This window comes from Oryx dammah, unplaced genomic scaffold, assembly GCF_014754425.2.
Source record: "Oryx dammah isolate SB20612 unplaced genomic scaffold, SCBI_Odam_1.1 HiC_scaffold_29, whole genome shotgun sequence".
Taxonomy (NCBI): Eukaryota; Metazoa; Chordata; class Mammalia; order Artiodactyla; family Bovidae; genus Oryx; species Oryx dammah.
The window spans coordinates 106,147,704-106,169,393 of NW_024070213.1; the positions used below are offsets into that span (position 1 = coordinate 106,147,704).

The 21,690-nt window shown below is 38.6% G+C and overlaps 1 protein-coding gene and 1 long non-coding RNA gene across 2 annotated transcripts in view; both read right to left on the bottom strand.

Annotated features, from left to right (window-relative positions):
• Positions 1–21,690, bottom strand: part of ACSS3 (acyl-CoA synthetase short chain family member 3) — a 168,225-nt gene that overhangs the window by 40,929 nt on the left and 105,606 nt on the right. Inside the window, exon 9 of the mRNA XM_040234490.1 lies at positions 15,261–15,364. Coding sequence (XP_040090424.1) covers positions 15,261–15,364 — 104 coding nt within the window. The remainder of the gene's footprint in view (positions 1–15,260; positions 15,365–21,690) is intronic.
• Positions 1,119–13,003, bottom strand: LOC120858437. The gene is made up of 3 exons (XR_005719865.1): positions 12,909–13,003; positions 5,901–5,908; positions 1,119–1,129 (listed from the first exon to the last, which is right to left on the bottom strand). It is a non-coding gene; the product is annotated as an uncharacterized LOC120858437 (long non-coding RNA).

Consider the following 21,690-nt stretch of genomic DNA (forward strand, 5'->3'; position numbering starts at 1 on the left):
TGTATACCTATGGCTGAGTCATGTTGAGGTTTGCAGAAAACAACAAAATTCTGTAAAGCAACTATCCTTCAATTAAAAAATAAGTAAGTTTTTAAAAAGTATATCCTTTTCTTCTGTATGATCATTTTGACTGACTTTTAAGGGCAATGGAAAGGATTATGCATTCAACTACTTCAAGTAGATAATATGTTTCTACGTTGAAAATTAGTAATTTCGGTACCTTGTTGAGTTTATTTTGTGCAGGGGCCACGCTCATCTTCTCTAGATTTTCTGATATCAGTGTATGTGCTACCAGAGAGAGTGCTCATTGACTTTATCTGGATATTCATTTTGGGGATTAAAAAGAACTGTGTGTAGTGACATACAAAGGGCACAGACAAAATGACAGATCCTAGGAATCGAAGTCTAATAAGGAGCCACAGTCAGGATGAAAATGGGACGCAAAAGGCCCAACAAAGACTGGTTGTTAGAGACTTTGCTTTCTCTCTTTATACTTCTGAGCGTCCTGAGACCCAAGAACTGATTCAGCATCATTGGAGGCACACAGGTGCGTGCTCACACATTCCTGCACACCCACTGACTGTATAACCACCCTGGCTGCCCAGTGGGTCCATATACAGAATAGGCTTCCAGCTGGGGAAAGCCCCCAGGAATGCTGCAGTCCTTAAACTCCAAAGGACTCCCAAAGCCCCATTTCAAAGATGTGCTAAACACATCTGCTTCTTATTGCACAGGCTGTAATTAACTGGCTCGCAATAATCTAAGCTGGCAGGAAATCCAGATGTAACATGTGGACTGGGAAATAGCTACAAGAAAGAAACCACAACATTCTCTTTGAAGAAAACAACTGGACACTTCATTTGGAGAACTCTTTCCAAAGACATCAACCTTAGAAAGGTACAATGCTCAGCAACTCACCAGCACAATTTCTTTAGATAAGAAACAACCAGGAAGAAGATGGGTGGAAATCGAAAGTTGTGAAGAGTAAGTCATCTGGGTGTGTTTATATCCATACTGCCTTAGAAGCTAATATAGACACTTCACTATTACTTCAGTATTTTTACTGCCTCACTGCACCTTATTGCATCAGTAAGCTATTACCCCCATGAAGTTTCCTTAAAACCTCTAACTCTAAAGTAGGAAAAGGAAAGAGAACAAGTAAACATAATTTTCTGATATGAATTATGCTGTGTGCCATGTATAAGTGCTTTTTGCTTGTATTATTGCATTGAATCCAACTATAAGCTGATAGAAAAGGAAATATTATTTTAACAGATTTAAAGAATTGAAACCTAACATAGAAAATTTAAACCATTACCCTAGTCCTCATAGTTCTTTCAGAGGAAGAGCAGAATGGAACAGACAAGTGTACTACTTGGAAGGCTCTCACACAGAACACAGACGATGAGAAGAAAAGAGAGCTCATCCAGACTACATAACAGCAGAGGAAGAAAATCCTTTCTGACAGGGAGTGAGTCCAGTCTCTCATATTTGCAAACTGAAGTAACGGGGGTACATATCACTTACTAGCAAATATTTATTGAGCAGCTATTATGAGCTAGGTACTGTCATTAGAACTGGGGATAGAGTAATAAACAAGAGTGACCAAAACCTCTATATTTATGGAGTTCATAGTTTATTTGGGGAAACAAACAATAATAACAGATAGAAGTACAATATACAGCATGTTAAAAAGAGAAAATTACTAAGAAAATAAAGACAGGATAGACAGGATATGAGATGAGATGTGATGGGAAGAGACTGCAATTTTAAACTGGGTAGCCAGAAAATAAACTCCCAGAGAAGTGACCTTTGAGTGAAGACCTGAAAGAAGAGAGGACACGTGCCTTGGATCTAGGGACAGAGAGTCCAGGAAGAAGGAACTGCAAGTGCAAAGGTCCCGGAGGTAGATGTATTCCTAGAGTACTTGAGGAATAGTGAGGCAGTCAACGTGATTGAAGCAGAAAAAATGAGGAAAGTATTAGCAGGAAATAAGGTAAGAGAGACAGTGAAGAGGCAGTAAAACTACTTCAAAGTTCTCATCAGTTCGGTCACTCAGTCGTGTTGGACTCTTTGTGACCCCATGGACTACAGCACGCCAGGCTTCCCTGTTCATCTCCAACTCCCAGAGCTTACTCAAACTCATGTCCATTGAGTCAGTGATGCCATCCAACCATCTCATCCTCTGTTGTCCCCTTCTGCTCCTGCCTTCAATCTTTCCCAGTATCAGGGTCTTTTCAAGAGTCAGTTCTTCACATCAGGTAGCCAAAGCATTGGAGTTTCACCTTCAACATCAGTCCTTCCAATGAATATTGATAGTTGATTACCTTTAGGATTGACTGGTTAGATCTCCTTGCAGTCCAAGGGACTCTCAAGAGTCCTCTCCAACACCACACTTCAAACAGCTGAGAAAAGAAGAAAAGCTAAAGGCAAAGGAGAAAAGGAAAGATATACCCATTTGAATGCAGAGTTCCAAAGAATAGCAAGGAGAGATAAGAAAGCCTTCCTTAGTGATCAATGCAAAGAAATAGAGGAAAACAATAGAATAGGAAAGACTAGAGATCTCTTCAAGAAAATTAGAGATACCAAGGGGACATTTGTGGCATAAGATGGCAGAGTAGAAGGACATGCACTCATCTCCCACGGGAACTCCAAAACTACAACTTGCTGCTGAACAACTGTCGACTGGAAAATGTTGGATCTCACCAAAAAGAGATACCCCACATCCAAGGGCAAAGGAGAAGCCCCAGCAAGATGGTAGGAGGGGTGAAATCACATTTAGAATCAAACCCCTTACCTGCCAGACGCTCAGAGGGTTCAAACAAACCTTGTGCACACCAGGACCCAAGGACCCCAGAGACTGAGCCAGAACTGTGTTTGGTTGTCTCCTGAGGAGGTACGGGTCAGCAGTGGACAGCTGCAGGGCAGGGGCTCTGGGTGTAGTGGACCTGGGTATGGCATAAGCCCTCTTGGAGGAGGTCGCCATTAACCCCACCATACAGCTGCCAGAACTTACACAGGACTGGGGAAACAGACTCTTGGAGGGCACAAACAGAGCCTTCTGTGCACCAGGACCCAGGAGAAAGGGGCAGTGACCCCACAAAAGACTGACCCAGACTTTCCCTGAGTGTCCAGGAGTCTCCAGTGGAGGCGGGGGTCAACGGTGTCCTGCAGCAGGGCTGGGGGCACTGAGTGCAGCAGCGTGAGTATGGCCCCGCCCATCAGAAGAAGACCCAGCTTCCCCCTCAGTCAGTCTCTCCCATCAGGAAGCTTCCTTAAGCCTTTTATCCTTCTCCATCAGAGGGCAGACAGAATGAAAACCACAATCACAGAAAACTAACATAAGACCTTGAATTTTTAGTCTGAGTAATGCTGCCATCTCAGATATACAGATGATATCACCCTTATGGCAAAAAGTGAAGAGGAAGTACAGAGCCTCTTGATGAAGGTGAAAGAGGAGAGTGAAAACTCTGGCTTAAAAACTCAACATTCAAGAAACTAAGATAATGGCATCTGGTCCCATCACTTTATAGCAAATAGATGGGAAAGCAATGGAAACAGTGACAGACTTGATTTTCTTGGCTCCAAAATCTCTTCAGATGGTGGCTGCAGCCATGAAATTAAAAGACATTTGCTCCTTGGAAGAAAAGCTATGACCAAACTAGAGAGCATATGAAAAAGCAGAGACATTAGTTTTTAACAAATGTCCATATAGCTGAAGCTATGGTTTTTCCAGTCATGTATGGATGTGAGAGTTGGGCCATAAAGAAAGCCGAGCTCTGAAGAAATGATGCTTTTGAACTGTGGTGTTGGAGAAGACTCGAGAGTCCCTTGGACTGCAAGGAGATCCAACCAGTGTATCCTAAACAAAATCAGTCCTGAATATTAATTGGAAGGACTGATGCTGAAGCTGAAGCTCCAATACTTTGGTCACCTGATTGAAGAACTGACTCATTAGCAAAGACCCTGATGCTGGGAAAGGTTGAAGGCAAGAGGAGATGGGGATGACAAAAGATGAGATGGTTAGATGGCATCACCTACTCAATGGATGTATGTTTGAGTAAGCTCCGGGAGTTGGTGATGGACAGGGAAGCCTGACAAGCTCCAGTCAATGGGGTCACAAAGAATCAGACATGACTATGTGACTGAACTGAACTGAACTGAATGTTGCAAGCTAATGAAGACTTTCAAACAAAGAAGTTAATGAATCATAGCAATGCAAGCTGGGAAAGACTGAAGGCAAAAGGAGAAGGGGATGGCAGAGGATGAAATGGTTAGAAAGCATCACCGAATCAAGGGATATGAATTTAAGCAAATTCTGGGAGATAGTAGAGGACAGAGGAGCCTGGCAGGCTACAGTCCATGTGTTGCAAAAAGTCAGACATGATTTAGCAACTGAACAACAGCAACAATGCAAATCGAATTTAATTAAATATTTGAGCATCATACGGGTTTTACAATCAGGTTCATTCTATCTGGGGTTTTGAGAGAGATATATGGGACAAAATGGACAGATGGGAGCTGTTTTAGGATGGTTGGTTAATGATAGAGATTCCTGCGGCTGCCTGAACATCAAGAAGCAATTCAAGAAACTGACAAAAAGACTAGAGCCCGGTTAGGTGGTAGACAGGAAGCAGACTGCCCAGACAAGACAAAGACAGTCATTTTTGTTATGTAAGAGTTGTGCGTGTGTGCATGCTCAGTCATGTCCAACTCTGTGACCTCAGGGACTGCAGCCCACCAGGCTCCTTGGCCACGGGATTGTCCAGGCAAGAATACTGCAGTGGGTTGCCATTTCCTCCTCCAGGGGAGCTTCCTGACTGGAGATGGAACCCACATTTCCTGCCTCTCCTTCACTGGCAGGCAAATTTTTTACCACTGTCACCAATTCATGCGTGCTTCAGTCATGTCTGATTCTTTGTGACCCCATGGACTGTAGCCCACCAGGCTCCTCCGTCCACGCAGCATTTCTGAGAGGCAATATGGCAATTCTTATAAAAAAGCCTTAAAAACGGCAATTCTTATACAAACTCTTAAAAACTGATCCTAGCCTTTAATGCAGCGGTTCCACTTTATGGGATATACACAAGGAAATACTTGAAAGAGCTCACAAACATTAAGCACCAAGGATGTTTATCATATGTAAATGTTTATATTAGAGTTTAAAAGATTATCCAAAAAATAGGAATTGTTCCATATTAAGCAGTAATGCAAAATCATTCAAATACCATAGGAAAATGTCTAGTGATAGGAAATAATTCTCACCAAACACTGTTTAGATAAAAGTTGTAAAACAATGCATACTATGATTTAAGTTTTTGATAAATATTATCCATTAGGGAAAAACATATATTTTGGCAAGGTACACATTCAAGTATTAACAGAATCTCTGAACACCACTTATGAATGATGAACAAAGGGGAAATTACACTGAAGAGTCCTGAGGCTACATCTACAACTCTGAAATCTCTCCATGGTGGTGGATTCAAGGTGGATGCAATTTACTTTGGGCTTTTGATGACACTGAGTAACAGAAAAGAGTGAAAGTGATGCTTTGTCAGTTTCTAAGCACAGACCTTAAGAAATTCAGAATATTGTCTCAAGAGTGAAGTGCCATGTAAGACGGTCTGCTACTCCAATGCCTCCAAGCTAAAAATGCCACTTGCAAGCTTTCCAGACAACAGTCCTAACTGAGTCCAGTCTTCCAGCCTATCCCAGGCATGAGTGAGAAGCCATGTTGGACCCTCTGGACCAGCTCATTCATCACACAATTTTCTCTTGGTTGTCTCAATCAATCATACAAAATCCCTAATTGAGCTCAATTCATATCTTTGATCCATAAAATCATGAATTAGGGTGGCTGTTTTAAGCCACTAGGTTTTAAGTATTTTTTATACAACAATAGATACTTGGAACACTTGCCATTATAACTGTGACAAAATCTTTCAGAAAATAATTGTGCACGTAATTATATGAAAACACTCTCCTAGGCTGCAGCTGAAATCAGATGCTTCTTGGATGCTTTGAGAATCATTTGTATCAGTAGGACCAAAGTGTAATCCCTGACATTTTGTGCTTGGGAAATGTTTTCTGACTAGTAAATACATACTTACATAATTTAGGCTCGGGCTCCCAATATTAAGATCAGGGTTCTTAAAAAAATAAGCAGCAAACCACACAATACAATCCCAAAATGGATAAGGGAGCAAGACAAAGAGAAGACTCAGGTAAGCAAGGAAGGGAAAAAAAAAAAAAAAAAAGCTGTATATTACTGTTATGATTCTGCTGCAATCTTTTTCTCATTCTTAGAATGATATTCAAAGGTCAGTCCTTCAATAAATATTTATTAAATATATCAGAGTTACTTAAAGCATTTCTTTTGGGGGAAAAGGAGTGTTAAAGGCGGAAAGACATGCCTAACAGAAATAGAAGGATGTGCAAAGTTGAGAAGTTAGACCAACCACCAGGGGACTGACTTCAAGCTATTTAGCAGAGCAAACTTTGTGGGGGTTGGGGGTGGGGGGTCGAGTGTGAGAAGAAGAGAGATAATAAGGACCAAATGAGAGAAGGGGGCAAAGGAGGACCACTAAGTGCCTTCTGTGCCACGTTAAGAAGTTTGGCTATTATTCTGGGAACACTGGGGGACTCAGGGATTTGTTCAGAACTGCATTTTAGAAAAAGCTCTTCAATTGCAAACTGGAGCACTAAAATGAGAATCCCAACCCAGAGCAAGAAATCAATCAGATGGTGGTGGTCTGAGGCAGCGGTAGTAGACGGCGAGATCAACTTGGACTTACACTGAGCATTAAAAGGCCTTGATGACGGTTTGGATACAGAGACAGGAAAAGAGGGAGAAATCCAGGACAAGCTCCAGGGTTTTGGTTTACAGATGAAAGACAACATAGAAAGAAGAGCAGATATGAGTGAGGGCTAAGAGGAAGAACGTTATGCAGGTTTAGATCTATAAATAAGAGCTCCTGCTATATCTGGAAGTCTCCCACTGTGCTCCCACTGAGGCTCTAGAAACACTACATTTAAGCAATATGGATTTTAAGAAGTTGGTGGCCCATGCAGAGAGTTAAAGTCCTGGAAATAAATCAATTCAGTGGCCCAGGGCCCTTGAGTCATATTAATCACAGCATCATGGTGGGCACAGAAGCAATTTGTAAAGAAACCATTCTCTACGCCTCTAAATCTATATTGTGAGCTATGAATAACTTGAATGGTGGTAGCAGAAAGAAAGCAGAAACAGTGAGATGTACCACAGTGAAAGAAAATCAATTTAATCTTTTGTGTTCATGAGATAGGACGATCACAGTTTAAAATACTTAATTCAAAGCAGTCTAACTTTTGGTCCTGGGAGTAGACCATTAATTCAAGCTGTGAGACACTGGTCTTATCCTACTCTCTTACCAGCAAGCTGCCTCTCACCTTAGAGACTTTCATAAATAACCTGCAGCTGAATTAGATAAGAAATGGCTGAATTAATGAAAGCATAAGATAAAACATATGAAGAACGGGCTCTAATCAACACAGAACAATGAGACTCTGGTCCTAATCTTAACTAGTTGACTCTAAGAAATTAAATGCTCTATGATTAATATTTTCTTTTATGAATTAAGCTCTTATGTTCTAAGTTTTCTTGGGTCTGAACTACCTACAGACCAGAATGCTAAAAGATGGCCTTTATATTCATGAAAGGTTATTATTCATAGAAATGAAAGGAAAAGAAAAACGTTCATTGAGTGTTAGTATAAGCCAGGAACTTGCTGCATTGTTCATACATATTTCACTTCATTTCAGGATTTCTACAAACCTTTGAGCAAACAGACGTGCGCTAGAGATTAAGGACTTGCCAGTGGTTACACAGTGAGTTGCTCAACCAGGATTGCAACAGTCTTATTGGGATTCGGTGTCACTTTTTACTACCCATGTTGCTTGTTCAAGAGAATAGCCACTTTTTGTTTTCTAATTAGAACTGACAACAAAAGAGGAACTGTGAACTACTACTTCATGGGGCCAATGGGCCCACAGTGCAGAGAATTACATGCAAGAGGGGAAAATCAAATTTCCAGACAGGGTTGAGGAACTCTTTTCCTTATAAAGATCTACAAAATCATTACATATTTTCACTCTTCTATAATGGATTAAATGTGATTCTTGCCAAGGGTAGGACAATTAAAATAGATGATATTTCTAAGACCAAATCAATTTTACATTCTTAATTTCTCAGTGTTTAGTTACTAAGGGACTTCCCTGGCAGTCTAGTGGTTAAGACTTCGAATAAAGAGAGTATGGGTTTGATTCCCTGTCAGGGAGTTAATATTCCACATGCCTCATGGCCAAAATTAAAAACAAAGCAAACAAACAAAAAAACACACAGAAACAATATTGTAACAAATACACCAAAGACTTTTAAAATGATCCAAAAAGATTATCATTGATATAATAATGGGCATAAACAGAGATTCTAAAAAGCAAGTATACATATCTGAACAGCTTCATGTTTAGTAATCATACCTGAAAAAATGACAACATGGAGTTCTTCCCACATTATAATGCTATTGAGATGAAAATGTCTGATTCAGTGGCTGCTATTTGACTTGGGATATTCATTTTCAGGTGGATTAACAATCTGTAAACAGTTACTCATTTCAAAAAGAGAAAGCCTCATCATGCCTGTCTAACATTTGACAAAAGATTATTCCTTCCACAAACCAAATTCATGTAGCTTACCTTTAAGCTCGTTTTCTCAAATTATCAGTAAAAATTATCTACTTTAGACTAATGAAGTCTTGCTCTAAATGAGAAAAAATCCGGTTGCCAGGCAACAAAGAAGACATCAAGACAAATTTTTCCCCTCTCACCAGATGAACACTATCACAGGATCACTAGCTGAATGTTGCCAAGATGACTCTGTGTCTATATGACGGTTCTTCCCGATCACAACTTCTCATGCCAAACTATCTACAATTTCTTTCCCATGAATGAATAAAAAAAGAGATAAATTTATTTTCAATGGTTATGTTGAGAAAAACACAACTGCATCAGACAGTACTGATTCATTCATATGACTAAAGACTCTTCACACTGTATCATAGCGTATATTCTGGACAAACCAGTTCATGGGGCAGTGGCCCTGTCTGTTCAGTCTGACCCAGCTCTCTGAGTTCCATCACGTGCATTTCAAAAGTCTAGTGCAATCCACTGTCTTTAAAAATGTAGGCCTATACTTTAACCAAACCCTACAACCACAGCCCAAATTTGATGGGCTCAGAAAATATTAAGGAAAAACCCAGAAAGCAGGGGATGACAGTTTACAAGTATTAAAAACTAGGAAGGCAGCATTTGGCTGTATATAGAAATTTTTTACTTCAAGATCTGCAACAAAAGGAATGTTTGCCAGTGACTATAGGCACCCAAACCACAGAAAACAGATTTTTGAATAATTAAAGATAGTGTCATCAAGATCAAATTACCAGGAAGATACTTTTCCTCGCTGTACTGTTAGCCATACAGAGCTTTTTATCCCTTAGCCCTAGGAAGCCATTTTGAAGGAAAATATACAGGATTTTGCATGGGGCCAAGCTAGGTATATTAAGATGGAAGAAAGTCACATGTCCAGCACATAGTTGTAACACGGCTTTTTCAAAGGCACGATAACCAAACTCATAGAATCCCCAGTGTAGACTTCCAGGGATGAAGAAAATCCCCTATCACAGACTAGACTCAGGGCTACACACTGACAGATCGAAATTCCTCTGCAACAAGTTCATCAATTCAGATGCCTGAAGGTGGAATGTGTGAAAACACAAACGTAACAAAGGAAGAGGATAATTCAGAAAAAAGAAAAAAAGCACAACAAACTCTGACATTCTGCCTATCAAGTATCAAGTCACAATGCGTCTACCAAGGAGGAAGGAGACAGTACTACATTCGAGTCTGTATCATAAAGAGCTCTCTCTTTAGGATAACTGTTGTTAAACTACAATGAACTACTCCATTTTGTGGTTTTGATTCTTGCAAATAAAAAGGATTGCTGTCTTTAAAAACTCCTGGGCTAATGGATATTCTCCAGATACACCTAATGATAACAACTGAATCTGGTCAACATAACCAATCTTCGTGGCCCTCAGGAAGTATATCCTACTGAATACTACATAAATAAGGATTACTGGATCAGGCAGCCTTGACATATTTTAATAATATGGTATTAGGATGTATGTGCCTTTAGGATCAATGATTTTGATTTAAGAGCCAGCTTGATTAAAGTTTGCTGGAGCCTGTGGGTCTACTTTAATAAAATCTAGAATTATCAGATTCCTCCTCAAAGGAGGAGGATTTAGGCTATATAAAGAATATATTTACTTCAGAAGTAGCAATTGCAATTAAAACTGCAGCAGTTCAAACAGGGAGAGAAACACTGTGATTACTTTAAAATATAAGAACTCAGCAAAGATGGCTTAAGGCAGCTTAAGTAAGATCAATAACTTCAATCGCCACCAATGTCTCAATCCATTAGGAGACTACCATTTTCTCACTGAAATCCCTCCTAAAGGGTTTAAAAATTCTAGGAAGAAGTTTACTCCTCCATTAAAGCGATGGAAACAAAACAAACAACAGAATCACCCAGTGCTACTCAAGCTGGTGGGCATTACCTCATTTCAATTACTTCATCACTACCCGGCCATCACTTAAAACACTTCCGGCAGAAACTTTGTATCTTCTGATGGAAACCACAGAGATTTGTTCTGCTAGCAGGTGGAAAGAATCATGGATTCTTTTGATCTAAGCCCTTCACCAAGCTGCCTCTGATAAAAGTGACTGTGGAACTCAAGTATTCTACCTTTACAGTCAATACCTTTGACTGACTGATAACAAATGAAAGAATACAGTATTTCTGCTTAAAATTAAATAACATAACCTAGCAGGATGCCCAACTTTTTTGTTACAATTCTTTCCAAGTCAGTGGCACACGTGCTCCGGCACCTCAGTCGTGTCCGATTCTTTGCCGTGACCGAAGTGGCTGAGCACGCGTGGCCAGGCCTGGAAGTGACCGAGCCACATCTGACAGCAAATAGGGAGGAAGGAGAGAAAGAAGGAAAGAAAGAAAGAGGGGCGAGAAGGGGAGGCAGGAAAGAAACAAGGGGAAAAGGAAGGCGGAAACTTCAAAAAGCAGTAAGGCCTACTATGTTTGGGGTTTTAGTAGCTAGTTGCTTACACTAGGGGATTCACTCATAAGGAAAACATGTCCTTCATAGTCATCTTAAGTCAGGAAAAAAAAAATTCTTGCTGGAGACACAATGCACTCATTGAGCGTTCTTTCTTTGTGCTGTTTGATTACTATAAAAGCTCATCTTAGGATAAAAAATGATCTGCAACAGTACAGTGTTTTATTAGTGACTGTACAACTGAGGATAATGAAGTTCGGGCTGTTTATATTTTTGTGCACAAATTATCATATCTTAAGGGAACAATCATCACATCTCTTAATCTCCCCTTCTCAGATTATGACTGCAACACCTCTGTTTCGCAAAATCCATGTAAAAAAAAAAAGAAAAAGAAAAATTCAGTCAATAATCCAGATGCTTTCAATCATTTTATGGATAAATTACTGTGAGATAAAGCACCTGGGTAAATGACAATTCATCTATCACCCAGAATTATGAATCATGTAGATACAACTCTCCTATATAAACTAGCAAGACCAATTTCCTTCATGAAAGCATTTCATGTTTACATTACTACAATCCAAAACAAGGGTTTAATGCTTCAGTGGTGTTGAACAGTGACAATTCTTTATTAAATGCCCCTACAAGGAGTTGATCTTTTCTTGGATTTTTTACAGATTAGTTTGCAGTTTAGAATCTTAGGTGTTATTTAAATCAGACATCAGAGAGTGTTGACATTAACAGATCAAAAGAGTCACTAGAAATCTGTTGTTGCTAATAAAAATTTCACTTGAGTAACAAAAAAATTGCTGCTGCTGCTGAGATGCTGAGTCATGTCCAACTCTTTCTGACTCCACAGACTGCACCCCACCAGGCTCCTCTGTCCATGGACTTTTCCAGGCAACAATCCTGGAGTGGGTTGCCATTTCCTACTCTACCGGACCTTCCCAACCCAGTGATCGAACATGCATCCCTTACATCTCCTGCACGGGCAGGCAGATTCTTTACCACTAGCGCCACCTGGGAAGGCCAACAAAAACAATGCTGTAATATAAATGGATTGACTGCAGAATGCCTTCTTAGCACCCAAGTCACAGGAACTAATCAATTTTCACTCATACGTTTTAGTTACTTAACATATCCCTTTACTAATTCCAAATTATACATCACGGTTTCTTAACAGCTCATTTGTATACATATATTAATGTAATCAGAGAGCAAATTCATAAATTATGCATTGTATCTGAGGCTCATAAAAGTGTATGATTGTATAAAATAATATCGATTTCCAAGTCAATAACAAGTAAGAACAACCTTGTAGAAAATTTGAAATTTTAAATAAAGAAAAATATTCCTTTGGTGAAAGATTAACCTTTCTCGAAATGTTATCAGGTTTTTACTGACATACCTCTTGGAGAAGCACACACCATTTATCTGATATGCAAAATATTAGGAAACTCACAAACGAGCTAGAAATATCAAATCTTCTCTTCCTTCTGAGTTAATAATAACCCATAAAGTGTTTACCTTTTCCCCTAGTAATCTGATATCTTAAGAAAGGTGAATAGTCGCAAACACTAAACTTCATTTCTCAATTATTTACCACAACATATATCATTGAAAATAGTGAGCTAATTTCTTTTATGCCAATGAATAAAGATTCTAACTAAATTTTCTGTTAGTTGCAGACACCTGCACCACCTAGGATGAATTTTTTTTAATAATGATCAAAGCCACGTTATCTGAAAGCAAACGTGAAAGTGTAGGTTGCTCAGTCATGCCTGACTCTTTGCAACCCCATGGACTGTAGCCTGCCAGGCTCCTCTGTCCATGGAATTCTCCAGGCAAGAATATTGGAGTGGGCTGCCATTCCCTTCTTCAGAAGACCTTCCTGACCAAGGGACTGAACCCGATCTTCTGCATTGCAGGCAGATTCTTTTTTTTTTTTTTTTTTCAAAATCAAAATATGTAAGCCTTCATTCTAGGACCATTTCCAACTTGGTCTTTTTTTACATTTATTTATTTTAATTGGAGGCTAATGCAGGCAGATTCTTTACCTACCATCTAAGCCACCAGGAAAGTGCAGCTAGATACTTACCCACCTACATACCTATCCCTATGTATGTATTTGTGTACTCAATTGGATGCAGTATCAAATGCTGTAAAAATAAATGTGGTGGATGGAAAGAATCAGTTATTGTTAGCAGAAATTCACTGTTTTCCACAGTAATGAGCAGCCATTAACAGCTAATTAAGGTGACAGCACACTGACATAATGTGGTGATTAATTCCCTCTGAATGATACATTCAAGAAAAACTGCAAACTCACATGGAACTCAGTACTCACCAGAGACCTCTTATGCTTGTTTCTCAGGCTTCAGTGAGCCTTGCTGTAAGCCTGGATTCACTAACTACATACATCTGCACAGGCTCTTATGTGCAAATATCAATAAGAGAAAGTAAAGGAATCATAATTTTATTTATTAACGTACTGGTTTCCTTCAACAGTCTTCAGCATAGTCACCTTTAATGGAGCCGGGGTCGGGGACAGAACTCTTCGGCAAGTATCTGTGTAAGATCACTTGTATATTGGAAACAAATTGTATGTTGACCAGGAAAGGAAAACCATCATGGAAAGCAGTCTTAAAGGTAATCAAATATTTCCCTCTTTATGCCCAGGAAAATAACTGTTGGAATTTTCCTGGTGAATAGCCAATGCATCAAGTCTATAGAGACTCTTCCATACAGAGCAGTAATTCCTCACTTGTTTTCTATATGTATTTTACACAGAGCATTGTTTTCTCCACATTCAAGCTTATCTTTTTTATTTCCCAAATAGTTACAAATCTGAATTTAGATAAGAAATTTCTTCCTTAGCAAATCAAATTAGACAGAATAGAACCTTTCTTTCTGATTTTCATCTTATTTAAAGAATGTGTATTCTTCTCTGATCATTCATTTTATATTTCAAATTACAAGAATACATAAAACACAATTTTTCCAAAAGAGCAACATCCAAGAAGATAATACAAAAACTTTAATTTATCAGAAGCAAAGAGTTCCAAAATATTAAACACCAAACTTCAGATTTAGTCTCTCAGTCTTCCAGACTGAGTCATTTTGAAAAGACCTAATTTTTACTAAGAAATTTTATTATTTTAATTCAAATTTGATGCCCTGCCTAAAATGTTCAGAAGATGTAAATTCTGAAAACACTTATATACAACTGTTGATCTAATTAGTTGAACTAAGTAGGACAGAACTGAAATATATCCATATGAAGGCTACAAGGCTCTCATAACTCATAGCTACTTTCAGTGAGCCAAATGGCAAAGCCAGCAAAATCACTACCTTCAGTGACAGGGAAAAGAAATTCCAGATGAACTACTTACTTGCACATATGTACACAATCATCCCTCAAAGGAAGTTACCAAAGTTTTATTCTATCCACTTAATATGACAAGTTGTTTCCCAAGGATCACTCAGTGGGAGGAAAATAGAGAACAAGTAAGTAAATAAATAAATTGCACATATAATGATAAGTGTGTTGGAGAAAAATACATTTGTTTGTTGAGTGCTAAGCAGAAGAGATTTAATCCTAAGAAAGGACCAGAGAAGCACAGGAAATTCTATAAAAGAAACAGCTTTTAAAAAGTACTCTTGGAGCAGTTATAGGAAAGCTAGATTACAGAAAAGCAGAGAGAACAGAGACAAGTGATGACGATAATTTCACCAAGGGTAGATGACAGTGTGGCTGCTGCAGCTCAAAGGCAATCGGAGCGCTGAAGGCAGGATGAATTCAAAGAAAACCTGAGATTTAGTGACTCACCAGATACATGAAATGAGGATGAGAATGCAAACGAGGTCTCAGGGCTTTATATCCAAGGTCAAGAGAATGATAGTATCAATGTAATTTAAGAAGATTTTTTTAACAAAAGGGTTATCAAATAATTGCTTACTTCTACTGAAGCCAGAACCGCCTGATTGCTGAGTTTGTGCCTGATGGTCACAATTCAGAATTTCCTCCCATCCCTGCAGTGTTTCTCAGCGTTTCTGCAATATTTATGGACATGTTTGGAAAATTCTCACCAGTTTGCCACCAGTGGTCTAGCACAGGTACTCTGAAGACCTTTTTGGACCATTCCAGCGTCTCCACATCACATCGTTCTCCAGCCACAAACAGTGTTTTGAACCTGAGTATGAGAGGGAGAGTGAATTGAAATTATTCCTGGAAAATAAACTGAAATAATTTCCATTTTTGCCTTCTTTTAAACACTGTAGAATCTAATCACATTAATTCTCAGAGGAAAACACTGTAGAATGGTTGCGGAGAGCAGGCATCGTTTGTTTGGATGCAGCATGCTACGCGGCGCTAATCCACTTCAGTCGTGTCTGCCTCTTTGCGACTCTGTGGACAGCAGCCCGCCAGGTTCCTCTGTCCATGGGGTTCTCCAGGTAAGAATACTGGAGTGGGTTGCCATGCACTCCTTCCAGGGGGACCTTTACGACCCAGGGCTTGAGCCCATGTCTCTTAAGACCCCTGCACTGGCCCCAGTATAACTAAAAACATATCACAGCACTGGAGAGAAACACTTCAAAAGCAGAATTCACAGTTATAGCTTTTCAGTTTTGAGAAAAGCAACTGAGTTGATGTTTGTAATATATCTGTCACATTCATCTAATTATCAAAAAATGAAAAATCTTTTCCTCCTTGACATTACCTCTGCTAATTTTAGCTCCAAATTTGATTGCTGTATTCTATTTAAGTCTATGCACAAAAATATACTCTAGATGATCAGCTAAGGCAACAAATGTGTTCATAGATGTGACGCACTTGCTCCTTCTCATGAGTTCCTTCAATAAACATTACTCTGACTACAACATATATTTCTATTTCAAGGACATATAGTAAAGGTAGGTGAAAGGTAGGTGATTTAAAAAGAAATGGCATTGTGGCCTTCCAGGATAAAAAGGCTCTTATCAAAAGGAATAAATGATTACTAAGAGATGAACAATCCTTTGCAGGGAACACTATGCCACAGTGTATAAAGGATGAAACAGAAAAAAACAGAATTGGCTTGACACCATCGGTGGTTCATTGAGAGAAAAATTATTTTTTCTCCCATTCTCAATGCCCCAGTGGCCTGTCAAAACAAAGAAGGTGTGTATGAAAACCTAATTTACTATCATTAAAATAAAAACATAAATAAATACAAATCAAATGTAAAAACCTGCCTACCCATCCTGTACAATGTAGTATAGCCACAGAAGACTTATCATTCCCTTATTTCATAAAAATCTCATGAAGATTCATATATTCCCACACTATGCTCCACAACTATGGAGCCTCTATGCTGCCTCTGCCACAAACATATATCTCATTCTATAATTACTTGCTTCTTGCTTATTTCTCACAGCTCCTTAGGCTCATTCATCTTTATGATATCAATACCAATCAAAATATCTGAGATTTTTAGATACTTAACCTTTACGCAAACTACATATATATTTGCAATTCAAGCAAATATATTACCTAAAATTACCTAAAATTTAGGTAATCAAATATGTATTCACTTATAACTTGCTTGACATTAAAATCTGGATTATCATTTATGACCTCATCAGACAGAAATGTTATAGCAGGAAGAAATAAACAGTAACACATTAAGCTATTAAAGTAGGCTAAAATATAACAAAGACTAAAGTTTTAAAGTTTAAAATAAGGTTGATATATCTATAATTTTAGATATTATATAAAAACAAGACAAAATAAAGATATAAATGCCATACTGTTGATAATCTTATGACTGAAAAATGAACATATTTTAATTGTATCTTATTCAAACTATCAAAACTATTTTTTTAAACTTCTGTGATTAAGTATAGTATAAGTTTCTAGGGTAAATGAGAAGCAAGTGAAGGCATCTGGAGAGCCAGTTCTGGGCCTTGTCACAAAGGAGCTTATAGAACTTTATAAAGAATTTGGATTTCATCCTGAAGGTGGTGAGAGGTGTGATCATTCACTTAGAGCCAGACATCCTGGAATGTGAAGTCAAGTGGGCCTTAGAAAGCATCACTATGAACAAAGCTAGTGGAGGTGACGGAATTCCAGTTGAGCTATTTCAAATCCTGAAAGATGATGCTGTGAAAGTGCTGCACTCAATATGCCTTCAAATTTGGAAAACTCAGTAGTGGCCACAGGACTGGAAAAGGTCAGTTTTCATTCCAATCCCAAAGAAAGGCAATGCCAAAGAATGCTCAAAGTACCGCACAATTGCACTCATCTCACATGCTAGTAAAGTAATGCTCAAAATTCTCCAAGCCAGGCTTCAGCAATACATGACTGTGAACTTCCAGATGTTCAAGCTGGTTTTAGAAAAGGCAGAGGAACCAGAGATCAAATTGCCAACATCTGCTGGATCATTGAAAAAGCAAGGGAGTTCCAGAAAAACATCTATTTCTGCTTTATTGACTATGCGAAAGCCTTTGACTGTGTGGATCACAATGAACTGTGGAAAATTCTGAGAGAGATGGGAATACCAGACCACCTCACCTGCCTCTTGAGAAACCTATATGTAGGTCAGGAAGCAATAGTCAGAACTGGACATGGAACAACAGACTGGTTCCAAATAGGAAAAGGAGTACATTAAGGTTGTATATTGTCACCCAGCTTATTTAACTTATATGCAGAGTACATCATGAGAAACGCTGGGCTGGAAGAAGCACAAGCTGGAATCAAGATTGCTGGGAGAAATATCAATAAGCTCAGATATACAGATGACACCACCCTTATGGCAGAAAGTGAAGAGAACTAAAAAGCCTCTTGATGAAAGTGAAAGAGGAAAGTGAAAAAGTTGGCTTAAAACTCAACATTCGGAAAACGAAGATCATGAAATCTGGTCCCATCACGTCATGGGAAATAGATCGGGAAACAGTGGAAACAGTGTTAGACTTTATTTTTCTGGGCTCCAAAATCACTGCAGATGGTGATTGGAGCCATGAAAGTAAAAGACGCTTACTCCTTGGAAGGAAAGTTATGACCAACCTAGATAGCATATTCAAAAGCAGAGACATTACTTTGCCAACAAAGGTCCATCTAGTCAAGGCTATGGTTTTTCCAGTGGTCATGTATGGATGTGAAAGTTGGACTGTGAAGAAAGCTGAGTGCCAAAGAATTGATGCTTTTGAACTATGGTGTTGGAGAAGACTCTTGAGAGTCCCTTGGACTGCAAGGACATCCAACCAGTCCATCCTAAAGGAGACCAGTCCTGGGTGTTCATTGGAAGGAATGATGCTAAAGCTGAAACTCCAATACTTTGGCCACCTCATGCGCAGAGTTGACTCATTGGAAAAGACTGTGATGCTGGGAGGGATTGGGGGCAGGAGAAGAAGGGGACAACAGAGGATGAGATGGCTGGATGGCATCGCCGACTCAATGGACATAAGTTTGAGTGAATGCCGGGAGTTAGGTATGGACAGGGAGGCCTGGCATGCTGCAATTCATGGGGTTGCTAAGAGTTGGACATGACTGAGTGACTGAACTGAACTGAACTGAACTGAACTGAAAGATTTTCAGCAGGAGAGTGGCACAGTGAGATTTTTGGTTTAGGAAGACACCACCAGCAGGAGTGGGTAGGATGGAAAGAATGTCAGTGCAGGAGCCCAGGGCCCCCGGGTTTGGGAGGCTATTACCATCACAAAGTGGAGAGACCTGAACCCAGGCAGCCCCGGCGGGGGATGGAGGTGGGCGGATTATCTGAGAAGTCTGAGCAACAGGATTTATCACCACTGACAACTCCCGTTTCCTTGAAAAGCCTTTTAGAAATATTTGCATGTCATTGGAAGAAGAAAAACCAATACATAAACAAATGCCAAACCCAAACTTTAAAATACCTGATGCTAAATCAAAGTAAAATTCAAGAAGACAGGATTAGAAGGAAAACACAGGTATCCATGATGAATCGTAGAAGCAAAAAAGACTGAATGAAAAGATCTACTATTCACTGTTTGGGGGCTGCCTCAAACCCTGGTAGCTCAGACAGTAAAGCATCTGCCTACAATGCGGGAGACCAGGGTTCGATTCCTTGGTTGGGACGATCCCCTGAAGAAGGAAATGGCAATCCATTCCAGTATTCTTGCCTGGAAAAGCCCATGGACTGAGGAGCCTGGTGGGCTACAGTCCATGGGGTCACAAAGTGTCGGACACGACTGAGTGACTTCACTTTCCTTTCCTTTCCAACCATACTTATAAACAGACACCTTTAATGACTGCTCATGGATACTTGCTTCACAATTTAGATTAACTTTACAGAATCATTTTGCTGTTGTATAATATTACAGGAAATTTGAAGAACAGAAAGAACACATACAGGTGTATGTCCATACTAGGATTTCTGTCGTATTTTTGCCATTTATGACTCTAGGAGGTTTCAAGCATGGTTTCTTACTAACCAACAGAGGAGTTATTTTTTGTATTTCACTGAAAGCGTAGTCATATTCTAGAGCATATTGTACTTTTCTACCTTCTTTCTTTGTAATAACATGTGTAACAGAATTTATTAGTCTCAAATTTTTCTTTAAGAGCAGAAGTAAATATCCAACTGTCTGATGTCTGAAAAAAAGAATAATATGCATTTAGATAATTTGTATTAAAATTTATAAAATGAATACGTTTGGCTGAGTCTAATACTATAGGCAAAGAACAACAAAAAGGAAGTGCTTTATGGACATTAGAGGCCACATTTCTATCATCTATCAAGCCACAGATTCTTCAAAAAGCTCTACAAATCCAGATAATCATGTGTTTAGTTGATATACAAAACTTAAGAACTAGAATTTCAACAGTATTTAGTAATGAAAATGTAATGTAAAATACAGTCATTTAAAAATGTTATCACACAATACAAAATAATCTTTTGCTAATCAAAGGGCAACTAATACCTTGATATTACCATCATTTTTTTAACTTTTAATTAATTTTTTGGCTTTTTTTCCCCTAGCCAAGTAAACTTCAACTAACTTAATTAATTGATTATAATAATAAAAAAAATCATGCATAGCATTGATTCCTTTAAATTTCAGCCTTATGTATCTTTAAACTTATTATTTAATATTACAGTTTTATATTATAATTCTATTGTCTTTTTATCTTTTAATTATACATTAGTATTATCATGATGGCAATCTTCATAACGGCACTAATAAGCAAAATGGAAAGGTATGATATTCAACAAACAACAGTAAAAGTGGTGTTTGCCTTCTCTGCAAGTCAGAAAAATTCCCTCCATTTTCATTAAAATCACCTTAGTATTTACCAGAAGCAGAGGTAAAATTTGGGGCTCACTGGTAATTTAGGGACTTCCATGGTGGTTCAGATGGTAAAGAGTCTGGTTGCAATGCAGGAGACCTGGGTTCAAGTCCTGGGTTGGAAGAATCCCTTGGAGAAGGGAATGGCAAGCTACTCCAGTATTTCTTACCTAACATCAAATAGCATAGATGATCTCTTCTCCCTAAATACACTAGAGGCTATCTATATTTGTATTAAAATTCCTAAAACTGCCCCAAAGTTACTATTTTTATCAATTACCAACTTCAAATTATATATTGAGTATAAACACATTATGCTGCTGCTGCTGCTAAGTCGCTTCAGTCGTGTCCGACTCTGTGCAGCCCCATAGACGGCAGCCCAGCAGGCTCCCCCGTCCCTGGGACTCTCCAGGCAAGAACACTGGAGTGGGTTGCCATTTCCTTCTCCAATAAACACACTATAAATAAAGATAAAATTCAAGAATAAGACATGACTGACAGAACAATTTAAAATCTTTTAATAAATATTTAATCCAGTATTATTTAACTCCTAATTTCTCACAATAAACAAAACCATACTACATAATTTTATATTTTTAAAACCAAATTATTACTTAGTATAAATCTATAATGGAAAGACAAATTATAATTTAAAGATAAACTCAAGCCTAAGGGCAAGAGTTGTATTCTTATTTTTTAAAGGAGATTTAGTTCTTTAGGTTTGCAGAAAAGGAATACTAACATTTTGGACATGAGTTTGAGTGAACTCCGCAAGTTGGCGATGGACAGGGAGGCCTGGTGTGTTGTGATTCATGGGGTCGCAAAGAGTTGGACACGACTGAGCGACTGAACTGAACTGAACATTTTCCAACAGTGAAATTTCTCATTAATGACCTTGCCACTATTTTATTAATTTCACAAACAGATGAATGCCCCATTTTAAAAATTCAAAAATATATTTTTATTTAAAAATTTATAAAAGTGAAAATTAGCCATGTTCACAGTTATTTGTACTCTCTGGAGAGAAAATTTACTCATATTCATTATACACATCCTGTCTCTGCACTGTACAATATGGTAGCTACTAACTATCTCTGGCTATTTAAAATGTAGTTAAAATTGAAAAAAATTTAAAAAAATCAATTTCTTCACAGTAGTAACCCTTTGTCAAGAGTCCAGTAGTGACATGTTGCTAGTAGTTACTATGCTGTAG